This window comes from Dasypus novemcinctus, chromosome 14 (genome assembly GCF_030445035.2).
Source record: "Dasypus novemcinctus isolate mDasNov1 chromosome 14, mDasNov1.1.hap2, whole genome shotgun sequence".
Lineage (NCBI taxonomy): Eukaryota > Metazoa > Chordata > Mammalia > Cingulata > Dasypodidae > Dasypus > Dasypus novemcinctus.
Window position 1 is genome coordinate 16,817,906 of NC_080686.1, and position 17,590 is coordinate 16,835,495.

General features: G+C 40.5%; 1 protein-coding gene across 1 annotated transcript in view; it reads right to left on the reverse strand.

Moving 5' to 3' along the window:
- The window catches only part of TCEA1 (transcription elongation factor A1), a 98,794-nt gene that overhangs the window by 12,912 nt on the left and 68,292 nt on the right, over positions 1-17,590 (reverse strand). The window contains exons 9-11 of the mRNA XM_071207816.1: positions 8,918-8,980; positions 3,942-4,047; positions 1,137-1,224 (exon numbers count right to left, since the gene is read on the reverse strand). Of these exons, the coding sequence (XP_071063917.1) occupies positions 1,137-1,224; positions 3,942-4,047; positions 8,918-8,980 (257 nt within the window). The remainder of the gene's footprint in view (positions 1-1,136; positions 1,225-3,941; positions 4,048-8,917; positions 8,981-17,590) is intronic.

Below are 17,590 nucleotides of genomic sequence, written 5' to 3' on the forward strand. Positions count from 1 at the left end.
TGTTTCTAAAAATCTCAAATTACTTCGAAATAAAAAGTTAGAAAAAACTGCGTAAATTTTATTAATAACTGCTGTTTAACCCTACTTTTGGCTCATCTCTTTTAATATGAAATATAATTAGGCCTAATACATAAAACACGTGTGTGAGATAGTAACAACTGTTACTTAAAAAATGAGTGGCACAATAAAACAATTTTTGGGGTAAAAAACTGAAAAATAAAATTAAAATAGGTAATCTTAATATCCTAAAATACCTATAAGATTCTAAGTGGGCTGGGTAGGCAAAAAGTTCAGGCCATTTTTCACTTTGAAAGCCACCACTCTAGAGCAGTGATTCTAAATCTTTACAGTGTACCAGAATCACCTGAAGGGCTTGTTTAAAAAAAAAAAATTTCCGGGCCCCACCCGCAGAATTCCAGATTCAATAGTCCTAGGGTGGGAGTTCAAGAATTTCATTTCTAACAAGTTCCAAGGTTCTCTGCTCTTCCAGGAACCGTATTTGGAGAACCACTGTCCCAATCAAAGTCAACTGTTATATGACAAGCATCCCAGTGGCAGAGGACCTTATTATAACCCACTAGGCATAACGCCTATTTTGGCAACATGTTGGATATACCCAGTGCATTATCCGTGAGAGGGAAGAGTAAATGCAGAGGTTTTATGGGAGCTGGGGATCAAGTTGAACCCTTATTTACTGAACCTTCCATCTTAAATTCTTGTGATAGCTATATTTGGAAAGGGGAGGGAAAAAAAGGCATTAAAGGAGAATTAGATCCAGGGCTGAGAAACAAATGTAAAAAAAAATGTTGTCAATGGAGGAAGTGATTATTTAAATTCCTAATGGGTTGCTTCATTATTGATCTTGTTGGTACCTATCCCAGAGACCCCATTCAATTAATCTTGTCCAGTACAATGTAAATAAGCTGTTCTTATTTATGTAGCAATCTACCCTCTTTTAAATTTCCATGAAATCGTGTAAGGAAACTTAGATTATTTTGCCATGTACATTTACTAATTGTTTGATTATCAAACAGAAAGAGTACAGTTATAGGAGCTGAAGACCCTGGAGGAAGCGATGGAGCAGGTGGCGGCATCTAGGACTTTTAACATTAGTGAGTTTCCATAAAATGAGATACCTTTCTTCTCGTGCTTCAGGGCTATTCTGTGAAGTCATTGTAGGTTCCTTTTTCTTTTCTTCAGAGTCTTTATCAGTTGATGGTCCATCTGAAAATTTATGAAATCCTGAAGTTGTTAACATTGGCAGGGGGCGGTGCTGTAATAACTGCACGTTACCACATTATTTATGCATAAAAAAATTAAGATCCTAGGCTTTCAACAAGTAAATGATATGCACACAAATCTATTAGCATATGCGCCAGGGTCTTTTTTACAATGCATGTTCAGTCAGCATTTCCAAATAAACTCCTTCATTTGGTGGGAACTACAAATTAATATGCCAATGGAAACCCTAAAGGAAAGAAAGTACACAGAAAGAAGGGGAAGACAGTATGTACTGTCACTTGAAAAATAAAACCAGAGAGTATATGTATCAATATTGTTCTAACAATTTTTCGTGAAGTAAAAAAAAAAACTAAAATACCATGCAAAATATAAATAAATATTTCATGGACAGTGAGTAAAGAACATTTTCATAGACTTAAATACTTCAGGATTAGTAAGGTCTACCCAGCACCTCCTCTATCTTAAATACTCTGTAAAGTAAAACAGAGTGCATGAGCTTTAAGAAGCCTTAAGGAGATAAGCAATTAGAAATTGGAAAATGAAGTATGTAAAATAGGTTGAATCAATGCAATAATATTCAGGACTGACAAGAAACATTCGTATTTCAATCCACAGCAGACGTGAAGCCAGGTTGAGAAAATGTTTGGGTCCACTGTATTAATTTCCCAACTTCTTGACATTTTGCTTCCTATATAATAATAAGGGCTACACCAACAATTCTTCCAATTCTTCACATCCCTCTGTGTAATTCCAGAAGAACTTAAGCATTGTATTCAGCTGTATATCAGGACCCTCTAGCAAACTTTTAAACCTCTCCTCATGCCCAAGCTTTGCTCCAAAACCATTCCACCTGAACGTCTGGCAGTGAGGCGCAGGCATCAGGACTGCTAAAGGTTCCCCAGACAATTCCAAGAGGCTGCCTAGCTTGAGAGTCACTGATCTAGAATAATCCAAACCACAACTCTAGAATTCATCTTGACAAGTTTAGGTTTATCAAAGCTAAAATACAATTCAAGCCCTCCCTATGACATAGCATAAGTGTATGCCTTAGTTTTCACATACTCATTTTCTTATCTCCTGTTATTCTCTATAATTCAGATGGAAGACCTCAAAGTCTAAAGATGCCATAGTACTGTGTGGTAGAAAAGAAAGAAAAACAATGGCATTAAAGAATATTTCAAGGGCTAAGGAGTATTCCAAAAGTAACAGAGTAAAAAGCCTCTTGAAGGTAAAGGTGATCTCAGAATAAAATTCTATCTAACAAGGATTTAATGTTGTCAAGGGGCAGTAAAACTGAGTTCACACACTGCTCTCTACAGTGTGAGCTGGCACGATCCATCGAGAAGGCAGAACAGTGAGAGGTATGAAGAGCCTTGAAAAGATTCACACTATTCGAACACAATCCAGCACAGCGAGTGGGGTGGTGCTCCAGGGCAGGACCCAGACTGTCCGCAGGCACATTCCAGCTCAGTCACTCTCACAGCAGGTCTGTGCTTGGCAGCATAATTTAAGCATTCAAAACCATGCAGTAGAGGCAAAAGTAAATCTTCTAGAAATCTAACTAAAGAAAAAGCTTTAGGAAGAAAGGTATTCACTGAAACACCAGTTATAATAGCTATAAAGTAAAAAGAACAACAAATCGAACAACAAGCAAGTGATTAAATTTTAGTATGGTTACATAGTGTATTATTTTGAAGTCAGCAAAAACGACAGTTACGATGTTGGAAAAAAATGCAATATTTTCATAAAAGGTAGAATATAAATAAGTATTCAAATTATAGTTGAAACAAGAGCTATACATGAGGGGAGAAAGGTTAACAAAATATTAACTGACAGTTGTATTTACAGAGAGAGCTAAAGATATTTTTCCTCCAACTCCCAAATTTTAATTAAAATTTAATGAACACATAAATCATTTAATGTAAATGAAAAGATAATGAAAGGAGAACTTAGGCTGAAAGTAGATACATTTAATTACTAAAGAATAAACTATTTGTTTAAAATTTAAGATTAAATGAGCATAACTACAATGTCCACTATTTTCTCCCAAGAAATGGAAACCATCTTTCTAGAAATAAAAATACACATATATGGTTCTCAACCAACTTTCTATGACTAATTATACCTCTCCTAGAATACGGAATTAGATTTAAAAAGACTAGAATTTTTAAGTTTTAAAGGCTTTACAATTTTTTTTTTGTTAGCGTCAAGTTCTTATAATAGGTCTGTTGTTGTTGCTGCTGATTTTGAAATTTTGAAAGATTTACTCTTTGCATTTCTCTACCATATATGACCAATAGTTTCAAAATAAAATTTTCATAGTGTGCAGATCTTGGTCTTTAAATGCCATTCTTCTCTGAAAAGAAGCAGAGCTCCTTAGAAAAATGGATGATTCCAATGCTGGGGCAAGGAAGATATATGAGCATAGTACACCTTACCTTGTCATAGTGTAAGAAAGTGATGAAAAAACTGATGAGAGCACATAAAAAGAACACAGGGCCAGCCTGAAGGGGCACCCCCTAGCCAAATGTGGGCCAGTTTAAGTATCAAAATACATATAATCCACTGAATAGTATAGGATGCCATAAGTCTATGCTAATAACAACTTAGGAGCAACACCTAGATTCATAAAGAAAAAAAAGTCCAACTGTTTGAATAAGCCAGATCATAAATATATAGAAAAGAAAGAAAAATTATACCTAATAACTTTTTCCAGGATTTGATGAGAGACTTTGCTAAAGATGTAACTTCCTCATCTGTACTTTGCTTGCGAATAGCATTAACTGACATTCCGATTCTTGTGGACTGTAAGGAAATAACAAAAAAAAAACTGTACAATTTGTGCAAGCAATTTCATTTAAGACAATTTAGCATTTCACCTACATTTTTTCTTTCCCAGATTCCTGTTTCCATCTTAGAATAAAATTTTTAAAAACTTCAATTTTATGAATTCTTATAATAAAAGCATGTATAGACCTAAGACATGCACATCTTCAGATCAAGCACTGGACTCATCACATTTTTATCAGTGAAGATATGCAACCATACAACTTGTTACTGTAGTAAACACAAGGGTGCCCAGCTGGCTGAAGCAACTAACAGAGCCCACTTCTTAGTTTGTATACACTCTTCTACGCAGAGTACTTTAGAGCACTAGCTGCAACTCACAGTGAGAACACTCAAAACCTACCACCTACAGAGATTAAAAAGTACTTTTTACTTGGCTGTAATCCACATATAATCAGAGGTAATAAAATAGGTTTCATGAGGCACCGAGGGTTCCGTAGTATTGTGAATGTGATTACCCTCACTGAATGATGTGCTCAGGAGGGAGTTGGATGGGAAAGGTTTTATTGTATATATGTTCTCAGAATAAGGGAAGCAGACATGGCTCAAGTGCCATGTCTACTATATGTGGGTTCTATACCCAGGGCCTCCTGACCCATGTGGTAAGCTGGCCCACACGCAGTGCTGCCATGCACAAGGAGTGCCATGCCACACGGGGGCGCCCCTGTGTAGGGGAGCCCCACGCACAAGGAGGGCACCTGGCAAGGAGAGCAGCCCCGCGTGAAAAAAGTGCAGCCTGCCCAGGAGTGGCACCACATACATGGAGAGCTGACACTGCAAGATGATACAACAAAAAGAGACGCAGTTTCCCAGTATCGCCTGATAATACAAGCGGGAAAGGGAGAGAAATAAATAAAAATTTATTTTTAATTTTTTTTTGCTATTACTCATTTAGCTGATTTACTTTATTTTTTTAGACACAAACGTTTATTTTTATATACTGTACTAAAGTTAGCATGAGAGACAAGAGAACTTCAGTGCTCTAGAAGTCCTGGACTCACTGACAACATAGTTTCCACGGCTGGAAAAGGCTGAAATCCCCTTATATAATAATTGCCTCTCTAAAATGTTTTTAAAAATTAAAAAATGAAGGGGAGAGGATGTGACTCAAGCAGTTAAGTGCCTGCCTCCTACATGGGGGGTTCCAGGTTCGGTTTTCAGTGCCTCCTAAACACAAAAAATCAAACAACAAACAAAGGAAATGATAAAACCAACTCAGAAGCCAATATGGTTCAGTGGTTGAGCACCAGCTTCCCACATACAAGGTCCCAAATTCAATCCCCTGCCCCCGGTATCTCCAAAAAAAAAAAAGAGACAAAAACAATTAAGTATAATACATGGTCCTGGAAGAGATCTAGCAAGGATGGAGAAAAGGACTAAAGGAACATTACTAGGACATATGAAAAAATTGGAACAGACTATAAGCTTTATATCAATGTTAAACTTTTTGAACTTGAAAACTGCACTTAAGGTGGGTGGTTACATAAATGAATACCCTTGTTCTTATGAAATGAACGTGACAGTATTACATGTTCAAGAAGCATGAACACTCAACTATACAACCTACAATCACGAATTCAGAAAACAGACTGATAAGTACACAGACCGGCAGAAGGATAGAGAGACTGATATGGCAAACATGGCAAAGTGTTAAAGCCAAAAGAGAGAGAGAGAAGCAAGGCAGGTCTTCTAGGGGCCTTCTTAAAACTGCTGCTCATTCTGCACCTCTGGCATAACACATGACCTCGTGGGCTAGTTTCTATGTGCCTCAATTTCCCACAATCACCTGGTGAGTGACCACCCTTTTCCTCATGCTGAAAGTTTCCAAGACAACACTCTAATAAAGTACTACTGGCAGAGAAGGCGTAGCTCAGTGGTTGAGCACCTGCTCTGGATGTAGATGGTCCAGGGTTCATACCCAGTACCTACCCTGAATATCCCCCTAAAAAAAGAACTATTGACAGAATGTTTACTATCCTCCAAAAAAAGGCCTTCATGGATATAGAGGATTTAACATATGGTAAAACAATGTGCCCAGGGGAGAAGGCTAGGAGCATCCATACTCAAACTTTCTAACAACCTTTTAAAATCATTATCATTATTTTCAAATAAAAAGAAATTGAAAATTCAGATAAATAACTTGCCCAGAATTACACTGTTACCAACTGACAAAGCTGGAATTTTAATCCACATCTGTCTACCTACAAAGTCTATGCTTTTGCCACCACTGGTATTCAAACCATGGTTTCCAAGCTGTACTCAAAGAGCACAAAAAAGCATGACAGGCCAATTATAGATGATGAATAAAAAATGGTAAATTATTTAGTAAGAGCAGGTTGTTAGTAGATAATCTTTCAAAACATGTGGTCTATGGAAGAAAAAATCACAAAAGGAATTCTCAGTGGTAAAAAAGAAGGAAACCCCTGCTGTATGCTTTAAGGCAGAGAAATAAATGGGCACTTCAGGTTTCCTTCTAAATTATTCAAATTGTTAAACAAAAAGAAAGATTCAGGACAGAAGTTTTATTCAAGAATTTAGACATACGTCTACCTGGAGTGTTGTGTCATATCTCTTGAAAAACTGAGCAAGGCACATAGGTTCAAGAGCAGAAGATAAAGGGCACCCCACAAAATAAAAAGCCCAAAATGGCTTTGGGGTTTACAAGGCCAACTTTTCTAGAAGAAAACCTAATTTACTGAATGAATAGAGGAAATAATTTGAGCTACTAAGCTATTTCTGAAGCTTGAGAATGAAAGATTGGCAAAGAAAATAGCATTTTGGGGGGGGGGTTGGAGGCAAGCAAAGGAATGAAGTGAGCATAAACAAGCAGAGTGTTGCTGGGTGATTGCTTTTTAATTATTACAGGATGTGCTGATGACTAAAAACCCAATCACCCTGCTCAGAATCTTAAAAAAAAAACCTGTAATAAACATGCATATCTAAAGAAGAGATTGTCTAATCAAGAATAAAAAAGGGGAGTGGATGTGGCTCAAGTGGTTGAGCACCTGCTTCCCACATGGGAGGTCCTGGGCTCAGCCCCTAGCACACACACAATAAGCAAACAAATGAAAAACTCAACTAAGGTGAGCTCAGTGGCTGAGTGCCAGCTTCCACATACAAGGCCCCAGGTTCAATCCCGGCACTGGAATCTCCTAAAACAAAACAAAACAAATGAAAAAACCATGGGAAGCGAACTTGGCCCAGTGGTTAGGGCATCCACCTACCACATGGGAGGTCCGCAGGTCAAACCCCGGGTTTCCTTGACCCGTGTGGAGCTGGCCCATGCGCAGTGCTGATGTGCGCAAGGAGTGCCCTGCCACACGGGTGTCCCCCGCGTAGGGGAGCCGCACATGCAAGAAGTGCGTCCCATAAGGAGAGCCGCCCAGCGCGAAAGAAAGTGCAGCCTGCCCAGGAATGGTGCTGCCCACACAGAGAGCTGACACAACAAGATGACGCAGCAAAAAAAACACAGATTCCCATGCCACTGACAAGAACAGAAGTGGACAAAGATGACGCAGCAAATAGACACAGAGAACAGACAACCAAGGGCGGGAGTAGGGGAGAGAAATAAATAAATCTTAAAAAAAAAATTTAATGTTAATACAGCTATGATTTACTGCCTTCATAATTCAAAAAAATGCTCAATTTCAGTTACATGACAGTGAAAATGAAAATGGAGCTTTTTTTCTCAACCATGTTCATATACCCTGCTACCCTTACCTGAATTCTGACTTAGTGAAACTGAAAAATCAAAGAAAAGTATCCAAGGGAGGTGGATGTAGCTCAAGCGACTGAGCTCCCATCTACAACAAAGGGAGGTCTGGGTTCAGTTCCCAGTGCCTCCTAAAGAAGAGAGCAAGCTAACACAGCAAGCTGACACAACAAGATGATGCAACAAGAGACACAAGAAGAAAAACATGATTGAAGACACAACAAAGCAGGGAGCAGAGGTTCCCGTGCCTCTGAGAGAAGACAGGCAAGAGAGTGAACTGGCACGATGGGCAGGCGTGACAAGGTGACGCAACAAGATGATGCAGCAAGAGAATAGGAGAACGTAATGAGAGACAAAACAAAAGAAGGGAATGGAGGTGGCTTAAATGATTAGGTGCCTTCCTCCCACATCGGAGGTCCTGGGTTCAGTTCCTGGTGCCTCCTAAAGAAACAAAGAAGACAAACAGACATGGGAAGTACAAACAATGAGGCGGCTGGGAGAAAAAAATAAATAAAATAAATCTTAAAAAAAAAAAACCAAAGAAGGCATCCATGGATAATAGGAAATGTCCCATAGGTAACAACCAGATTCATGTTATTGACTATACTTACTTCCCCTTTTAACATTCTGTCTTTTTTTACAGTTGTACTTTTATCTTCTAGTCTTGATGGAACATTACCATAATATACTAGCAACGTACCTGTGCAATATCTCCTTCTATGCAGTCCAGCTGCGTACGAGGTTGGACAGCACTAAAACGGGGAGAACAACACCCTTACATCCTCACCCCTGAGGCAAGCTCTAGGCTGGCAGCAGCTACTGATTACAAACCACAAAGGGGCAATCGTAGGAAACCAGCACCAGGGTCCAACCTCTCAGAGTAAGATTTCATCCCCACAGCCAACCAGAGATTCAGGTTTCTCTTCTTAATTTTTGTGTAATGACAACTTAGTAAAATACTGTTTCAAGTTGCTATGTTAAAAAAAAAAAAAATAGCAGTTAACAGTGGTTTATACCATAAAAAGATAGGAAAAAACCATACATGGGGATTGAACAGGTTTTGGTATTTTTAAGACAATTACCTAGTCAGAAATTGTGATACATACAAGCACATACCTGTAATAATTCCAGAGTCATGGGAATATTCTTAAGCTCTTTCAGCAAATCCAATGCTCCAGCCTATAAAATAAAACAATTTCATACTGAACTCCCAACCTGTTCACAGAGGGACTAACCAGAGATTTAAATGTTTTCCTAGCCACAACTCACTATGGCTCACTTATTAATATGAGAAAAAAGGTAGATATGTGTGTGTGTGTGTATACAGTGTTTTTCAAGTGGGATTTGCAACTGAGAGGATTATAATATGTTTACTGTTTTATGACCAGTATTCGTAAAGTAAATGATAAGTACTGCCTTGTGAAAGTTTATTTTCAATAGTATTTGTTTACATGTATGACCCAATCAGAAATACAGAATACATTTCTTACTGTGGTGGTATCACACACCCCAAATTTCCATGGAGAAACCTTCTTCAGCAAGGAGCCACCGTGAGAAGTGGAAATGAGGACCAGAGGATGCTGCAGGACCACAAGCATTCACTCCAATCAGAGAGTAGGAAGGGTGCCTCTTAGCTGGAACTCTTAGGAGGTCCCTCCAACTCACTGGTCTATCACAGCAGTAAAAAGCAAATTCTGAAACTAAATGAAAATTCATAACTAACGATCTATATTAAGCTCACAGGACTGTCCATTGCTAGGTCCTATTAGAAGATTCAGAGGGACCAAAATAAGATTCATGAAGAATTACAGAAGGCATCTGAAGTTACAAGAGGAATTAAATAAATAACTAAACAAAAATTTTTTTTTAAATTTCAAAAATATAAAAACAAACAAGAAAGAAGAACAGTATCAGATGAGAAGCAACAGCACCATCTGCAGCTGGTTGCACCAAATTCCAATTCAATATTCACATCATCGACCGTATTTCATCTATCGTATTTCATTTAGTTTAATATTCAATGAAGGTTCTGTATTTGGACACACCATTATTTCATATACCACCAATAAAGAAAAAAACTATTAAACTCTGACACTGTTTTCTTATCAGTTCTTACATTTACTTATTGAAAGAATTCCTTTAGACTTGGAAATTTTATCACTTATCACCTTTTACATATATAGGAAGGAAAATAAAAACAAAACCAATTGGCTAAGGTGTTCCTAAAACTACTTCAAAGTCAGAATCCAACTCCTATGAATCTGTTTGACTCAGACCCAACAACATCTCTTTTTACCTCACCAAGAATCGTATCCAGAACGATTGTAATGCAGCATTTCATAAGAGCTCATATAGCAGATTGCTATAGTTATGAATTCCAAAAATAGATAATGGATTATGTTTATAATCTGGTCTATTAGTGGGCATGATTGAGTTATGATTAGGCTTTGATTGGGCCATGTCATTAGGGCATTGAGTCCCCACTTCTTGGTGAGTGAGGACTCACAGATAAAAGGCATAGCAAAGGTCAGAGCTAGAGCTTTTGATGCGAGGATTTTTGATGTTGGAGTTTGATACCGAAGCTTTAAGCTGGAGCCCCGGGAAGTAAGCTCACAGAGGAGAGAGAAGCCAGCCCCAGGAAGAGAGGAACCTTGAGCCCAGGAAGAAGCCCTGGGAAGGAAGGAACCTTGAACCCAGAGAGAAGCAAGCCCCAGGAAGGGAGGAACCCAGGAAGCCTGACCCTCGCAGACATTGGCAGCCATCTTGCTCCAACACGTGAAAATAGACTTTGGTGAGGGAAGTAACTTATGCTTCGTGGCCTGGTATCTGTAAACTCCTACCCCAAATAAATACCCTTTATAAAAACCAACTGGTTTCTGGTATTTTGCATGAGCACCCCTTTGGCTGACTAATACGGTTCACAAACTCTCAGGCCAGCCTTGCAGTCTGTAAAGCTTGCTATTTTTTTTAACCCCCAGTCCTCTTCCCAACCTGTTGGTTCCTTAGGTTCAGAGTTCACTAATGTCTCTTGGGTTTTCCTTCAAGCTGCCAAAACCCATTCTGGGTTTGGTGTTCTGCCTGTGAAAGTACATCTTAATAGCTATCTAACCAACATTACACCCTTATTTCTGAAATGCTAAAATGTGAAAAACTAGGTATCCTATAACTCAATGACACCCAGCATATTCCAGAAAAACTGAAAGCCCTAGAGCATGTCCCTTACTATGGACTCCAAAGGAACAAACAGGGAATCGATGGTATCATTTTATTTCTTAAATATAAAATAAAGCAAAGGTTTCCAGTCTTATCATTTTCCCATTTAAAGTTGACAGATATTAGACTTGGCCATGGAGAATAAACAGTATTAACTTTTCTTCTTGCAACAGATGCATCATTTTAATTTATACCTCACAAACAAATTTAAGTTCAATAGAAATTATTAAACGTTATTATAAAGGATTTCAATGATTTGCTGCTTTAAGGGCCCTTCTTAAAATCATGTATGTTTTTTTATTTTGAGGTAACTAAAAGCAGTGAAACATTATAGTTTCACTATAGTGAAACATTAAGAGGCTAACACTGACCTTAAACTTATTATTTTTTTTTTAAGATTTATTTTTTATTTATTTCTCTCCCCTTCCCCCGCCCCTCCCCCCCCCAGCTGTCTGCTCTCTGTGTCCATTCACTGTGTGTTCTTCTGTGTCTGCCTGTGTTCTTGTCAGCAACACCCGGAATCCATGTCTCTTTTTGTTGCGTCATCTTGCTGCATCAGCTCTCCGTGTGGGCGGCACCATTCCTGGGCAGGCTGCACTTTCTTTCACGCTGGGTGGCTCTCCTTATGGGGCGCACTCCTTGCGCATGGGGCTCCCCTATGCAGGGACACCCCTGCGTGGCACGGCACTCCTTGCGTGCATCAGCACTGCGTATGGGCCAGCTCCACACGGGTCAGGAGGCCCAGGGTTTGAACCGCGGACCTCCCATGTGGTAGGTGGACACCCTATCCATAGGGCAAAATTCACCCAACTTAATCCTTTCCTTAAGCTTACTATTAAACAGTAATTTCTACAGGCATGATATTTTTGTGAGCAAGTAAGATCCTCATTTTTGTGAGCAATGAGATCCTCAGCCTTTTATCTGCAAATCTCAAAATTAAAAAACCTTTGAAAACTGAAAGATTTCTCCCTGCTGGTTTCTGTGACCTATTGTGACAGGCTAACATATCAACTTGGCCAGGTAATGGTGCCCAGCTGTTTGGTCAAGCAAACACTGGACTAATTGTAATACAAGGACATCTTATGGACTTTAATCATCAGTGAGTTGACTTCATAGATAGCTGATTACATCTACAATCAACTGAAGAGACTGCCATCAGCAACGAGTGCTGTCTCATTCATGTGGTTGAAGGCCTTAAAATGAGAACTGATTTCAGCATTCGGAGAGAGAATCCCCATTTGTACACTTCAGATTTCCAGCATCTCCTGGGTAATTCAAGGAGGACCTTCATCTGACTCCCTGGCTTGCAGCTGCCCTACAGATTTTGGACTTGTGCATTCCCACCGTCGCGTAAGTCAATTTTATAAAATCTCATATTATTTACAGGTATTTCCTGTGGGTTGTTTCCCTAGAAAACCCTGACTAATACACCTATAACAAAATTTGCCATTGTAACATTTTAAAGTGCACATTCTGTGGCACTAATTATTCTCACAATGTTGTGCTACCATCACTGGCTTCTATTACTAAAACGTTTTCATCATCCAAAAAAGAAATCCATTAAGCAGTAATTCCCCATTCTCCTCTTCACCAGTCCCCTCTAACCTACTTCCTCTGTATTTGCTTAATCTAGATATTTCATGTAAGTGGAGTCAAACAATACGTCCTTTGTATCTGGCTTATTTCATTTAGCATAATGTCTCCAAGGTTCATCCATTCTGTAGCAGGTATCAGAACTTCATTCCTGTTTATGGCTGAATAATATTCCACTATGTATACACCACATTGTTTATCCACTTATCTGTTGATAGACACTTGGGCTGTTTTCCACTCTTTGGTTATGATGAATAATGTTGCTATGACCATTGGTGTACAAGTATCTATTTGAGTTCTCCACTTTCAATTCTTTAGGTATGTACCTAGCAGTGGAATTTCCAGGTCATATTGTAATTTAACTTTTTGAGAAAATGCCAAGTTGTTTTCCTTCTAATAGGTTGTTTTTTAAATTTTGTTTTATGATTTCCATCCTCCTTCTACTCCCCAGATAGCTCCCTCATCTGTCTGCTCATTGTCTGCTCCTTTTCTTTAGGTGACACAGGAAACCGAACCTGGGACCTCCTATGTGGGAGACGAGTGCTCAAACACTTAAGCCATTTCCACTCCCTCCTGGTTGTGGCATCTGCTGGTTGTGGTGTCTGCATTTCCACTCCCTCCTGGTTGTGGCATCTGCTGGTTGTGGTGTCTGCATTTCCACTCCCTCCTGGTTGTGGCATCTGCTGGCTGTGGTGTCTGCATAGCTTCTTGAGGAGGCACGGAAATCAAATCCAGGACCTCCCATGTGGGAGGCAGGTGCTCAACTGCTTGAGCCACATCCACTCCTCCCAGTAGGTTTTTTTTAAAGATTTGTTTAATTATTTATTTTAATTTATTACCCAACCCTCCCCTAGGTGGTTCTCTTGTCTGTCTGCTCATTGTTTGTCTGCCTTTCTCCAAGAGACACCAGGAACTGAACCCATGACCTTCCCCATGGTAGACCAATGCCAAATGGCCTGAGCCATACCTGCTCCCCACGGGCTGCAGTGTCTGCTGGCTTTGTTGCATCTGCGCATTTAGGTGTCTGTTTGTTGCTGCAGGGAGCGGTGCCTAGCTCTCGTTTCACTGAGACAGGCTATGGTATCTAGCTCTTGTTGCAGCGGGGTGCAGGCGTCTACCTCTCAGTGTGGCAAGGCATGAGTATCTAGCTCTTGCCACAGCGGGTGATGGCATCTGCCCGTCCTCCACAGGAGGCACTGGGACCTGAACCTGGGACCTCCCATGTGGTGGGCGGAAGTTCAATCACTTGAGCCACATCTGCTTCCCCCTTTTTTTAAAGAAAGCAAACACTACTTTTTTTATAGAAATATATTATTTTAAAGATTGATTTATTTATTCCCATGTCCTTCCCCCCGGTGTCTGTTGTGTCCATTCACTGTGTGTTCTTCTGTGTTGGCTTGTATTCTATTAGGCAGCTCTAGGAAATGATCCTGGGACCTTCTGGAGTGGGAGACAGGCAATTACTCTCTTGCACCACCTCAGCTCCCTGTGCTGCTACGTCTTACTTTCTCTCCTCTGTGTCTCTTGTTGTGTCATCTTGCTGCGCCAGCTCTCTGCATCGGCCAGTACTCCTGCATCGGCCAGCACTCCTGCATGGGGCAGCATTCCTGTGCCGGTGGCACTCCCACACAGGGTGGCACTCCCACGTGGGCCAGCATTCTGCATGGGCCAGCTTGCCCTCGCCAGGAAGCCCTGGGCATTGAACCCTGGGCTTCCTGTATGGTAGATGGGAGCCCCACTGATTGAGCCACACCCATACCCCCAGTAGGTTTTTAATAAACTCATTTGCCAGCAAGACCTAATCTCAATTGATATAAAGCTATTTATGCTCTATTTAGCCCCCTTAATGTGAGAGTCCTACATTTCACTATAGAACTGTTAGTGTCTGATTACTGGGAACCAGCCTGACCCCATTGGAGATATTATATAATACACAATGTATGTGCCATATTACCTGAATAATATATGAAGCATAAGGAACTCCCAAATATACCAGACCTTAAGGGCTTTGGTTAAGACACTGTGGAACTGTACCCTCTATCTATCACCGACAGGTAACTCCTCCCTATGCTTCCATGGACTTTCTGATCTATTTCCAACCTAGGAACAATTAAAAAGGAAGAATCTGGAAGCGGACTTGGCCCGGTGGTTAGGGCATCCATCTACCACATGGGAGGTCCTCGGTTCAAACCCCGGGCCTCCTTTTTTTTTTTTTTTTAAAGATTTATTTATTTATTTAATTTCCCCCCCTCCCCTGGTTGTCTGTTCTTGGTGTCTATTTGCTGCGTCTTGTTCCCTTGTCCGCCTCTGTTGTCGTCAGCGGCACGGGAAGCGTGGGCGGCGCCATTCCTGGGCAGGCTGCTCTTTCTTTTCACACTGGGCGGCTCTCCTCACGGGCGCACTCCTTGCGCGTGGGGCTCTCCCACGCCGGGGACACCCTTGCGTGGCGCGGCACTCCTTGCGCGCATCAGCGCTGCGCATGGCCAGCTCCACACGGGTCAAGGAGGCCCCGGGTTTGAACCGCGGACCTCCCATATGGTAGACGGACGCCCTACCCACTGGGCCAAAGTCCGTTTTCCCGGGCCTCCTTGACCCATGTGGAGCTGGCCCATGCGCAGTGCTGATGCGCACAAGGAGTGCCGTGCCACACAGGGGTGTCCCCCGCGTAGGGGAGCCCCACGTGCAAGGAGTGTGTCCCATAAGGAGAGCTGCCCAGCGCGAAAGAACGTGCAGCCTGCCTAAGAATGGCGCCGCCCACACGGAGAGCTGACACAACAAGATGATGCAGCAAAAAGAAACACAGATTCCTGTGTTGCTGACAACAACAGAAGCGGATAAAGAAGAACACGCAGCAAATAGACACAGAGAGCAGACAACTGGGGCCGGGGGAAAGGGGAGAGAAATAAATAAATAAATTATTTTAAAAAAGAAAAAAAAAACAGTTGGGGGAAAAAAAGGAAGATTCTTTTAAAATTACACTTCTAGGAGTTTCTTAAAAAGCAGGGTCACTTAATACTCACATCATCCTGTCATATATAAACTTTTTTTTTAAGATTTTTTATTTATTTCTCTCCCCTTCCCTGTCCCCCCCCTCCCCCACCCCGGTGTCTGCTTTCTGTGTCCATTTGCTGTGTTTTCTAATGTCTGCTTGTATTCTTGTCAGTGGCATCCAGAATCTGTGTCTCGTTTTTTGTTGTGTCACCTTGCTGCATCAGCTCTCCGTGTGTGTGGCGCCATTCCTGGGCAGGCTGCACTTTTTTCGTGCTGGGCCGCTCTCCTTATGGGGCGCACTCCTTGTGCATGGGGCTCCCCTACACATGGGACACCCCTGCGTGGCAGGGCACTCTTTGCACATATCAGCACTGCGCATGGGCCAGCTCATCATACGGGTCAGAAGGCCCTGGTTTTGAACCTTGGACCTACCATATGGTAGGTGGACGCCCTATCTGTTGGGCCGAATCCACTTCCCATATATAAACTTGATTCTTCTAACACATTAGCAATGTGGCATAAGATTTAAGTTGTTTTCCAAAGTAGAAACAACAGATTTGCATTAATTTAGTCATAATTTCCCTTTCTTGCTCTGGTCCTTTCTGTGATGTTCAGGTCAGAGATACAGGCCATGGAAGGGAGCAAAAGCAAAGGCACGGGATAAAACTGTGCCCTTTCTCATATTTATGATAGGCTCTAATAAAAAAACTCAAGGTTTTTTTTAAGAAATAAAAACTATGATGATCTAAATGAATGAAGCTGATAAAAAACAAATCATATATTAATTCAGTGGCAACAAACTTGCTTTGAGGGTTAGTATGTGCCAGGCATCATATTAAATACATATATTATCTTGTTTCATCTTTAGAATAAACCCTATGCAAGCAGATACTCTATTATCCCCATTTTACAGATGAGGAAATTGAAGCCCAGATAAGAAACTTTCTGGTCACATGATTAATAACTAGAAAAGGTGAGTTCTGACCCCAGTTCCATCAAATTACATTACACTGCCTCTCAGGAAATACTAACAGTACATGTCAAGCTATATTCTGTGTTGAGGATACAGCAGTAAGCAAGACAGAAACACTTTCTGGCTTCAGGGAATTTCAAAGCCAAAAGAAACCTTTAAGTGTCTGTTTCAAACCTTTGTACAGAGAAAGAAACTTGAACCCAAAAAAGGAAAATGACCTGCCCAAAGTCATAAAGATGGCTATGTATGATGGGTAGTACAAAAGCAAGGACAAGAACTGTGTCACCTGACCCTTAACATACCTGTGTTTTCCATTACACAGATAGGCCAGGGGTAGTTGTGTTTTGTGAACAGGTGAATAACGTTACCAAACAAGAAGCTGTTTTCTAGCTTTTCCCAACTCTAAAGGTCAAGTCTATTAGATTGCAGCATCTTCTATGGATAATGATGCAAGAGGAAGAAAGAGTCTATCTACCCTAACTTCTAGAGCCAAATTTAGTTCACAATACTTGTTGAAAATAAACTATGGCTATCAGAGTACTTTATTTCTACCATAAGCCAGTATGAGCATTACTGAAGCTTTATCAACTCAAAAGGTTTCAAGGTTTAAAAAATTAAGATGCTATTTTTTTAAAAAGGAAGTGCTAAATAACAAATATTTGAGCTGCAGCTCAGCCACATCACTATACACTAGAAATTATTTCTTACTATGTTATCTCAAATTTGTAATCACTCTGGACCAAAAGCACAAGCGACAATAGAAAAAACTAATTGGACTTCATCAAAATTTAAAACTTACACTTCAAAGGGCACTATCAAGAGAATGAAAAGACAAGCCCGAGAATGGGAGACAATATTCGCAAATCCTGCATGAGTCTAGTGCTCAGAATATAAAGCCTTGAGACTTCAATGAAAAATATAAATAAACCTCACCACCACCCACAAAATCTCTTCATGAACTTTAAAACTGTAAGTCCTTGCTTAACTCCTCCCATTCTACAGTCAAAATTAGCACCATA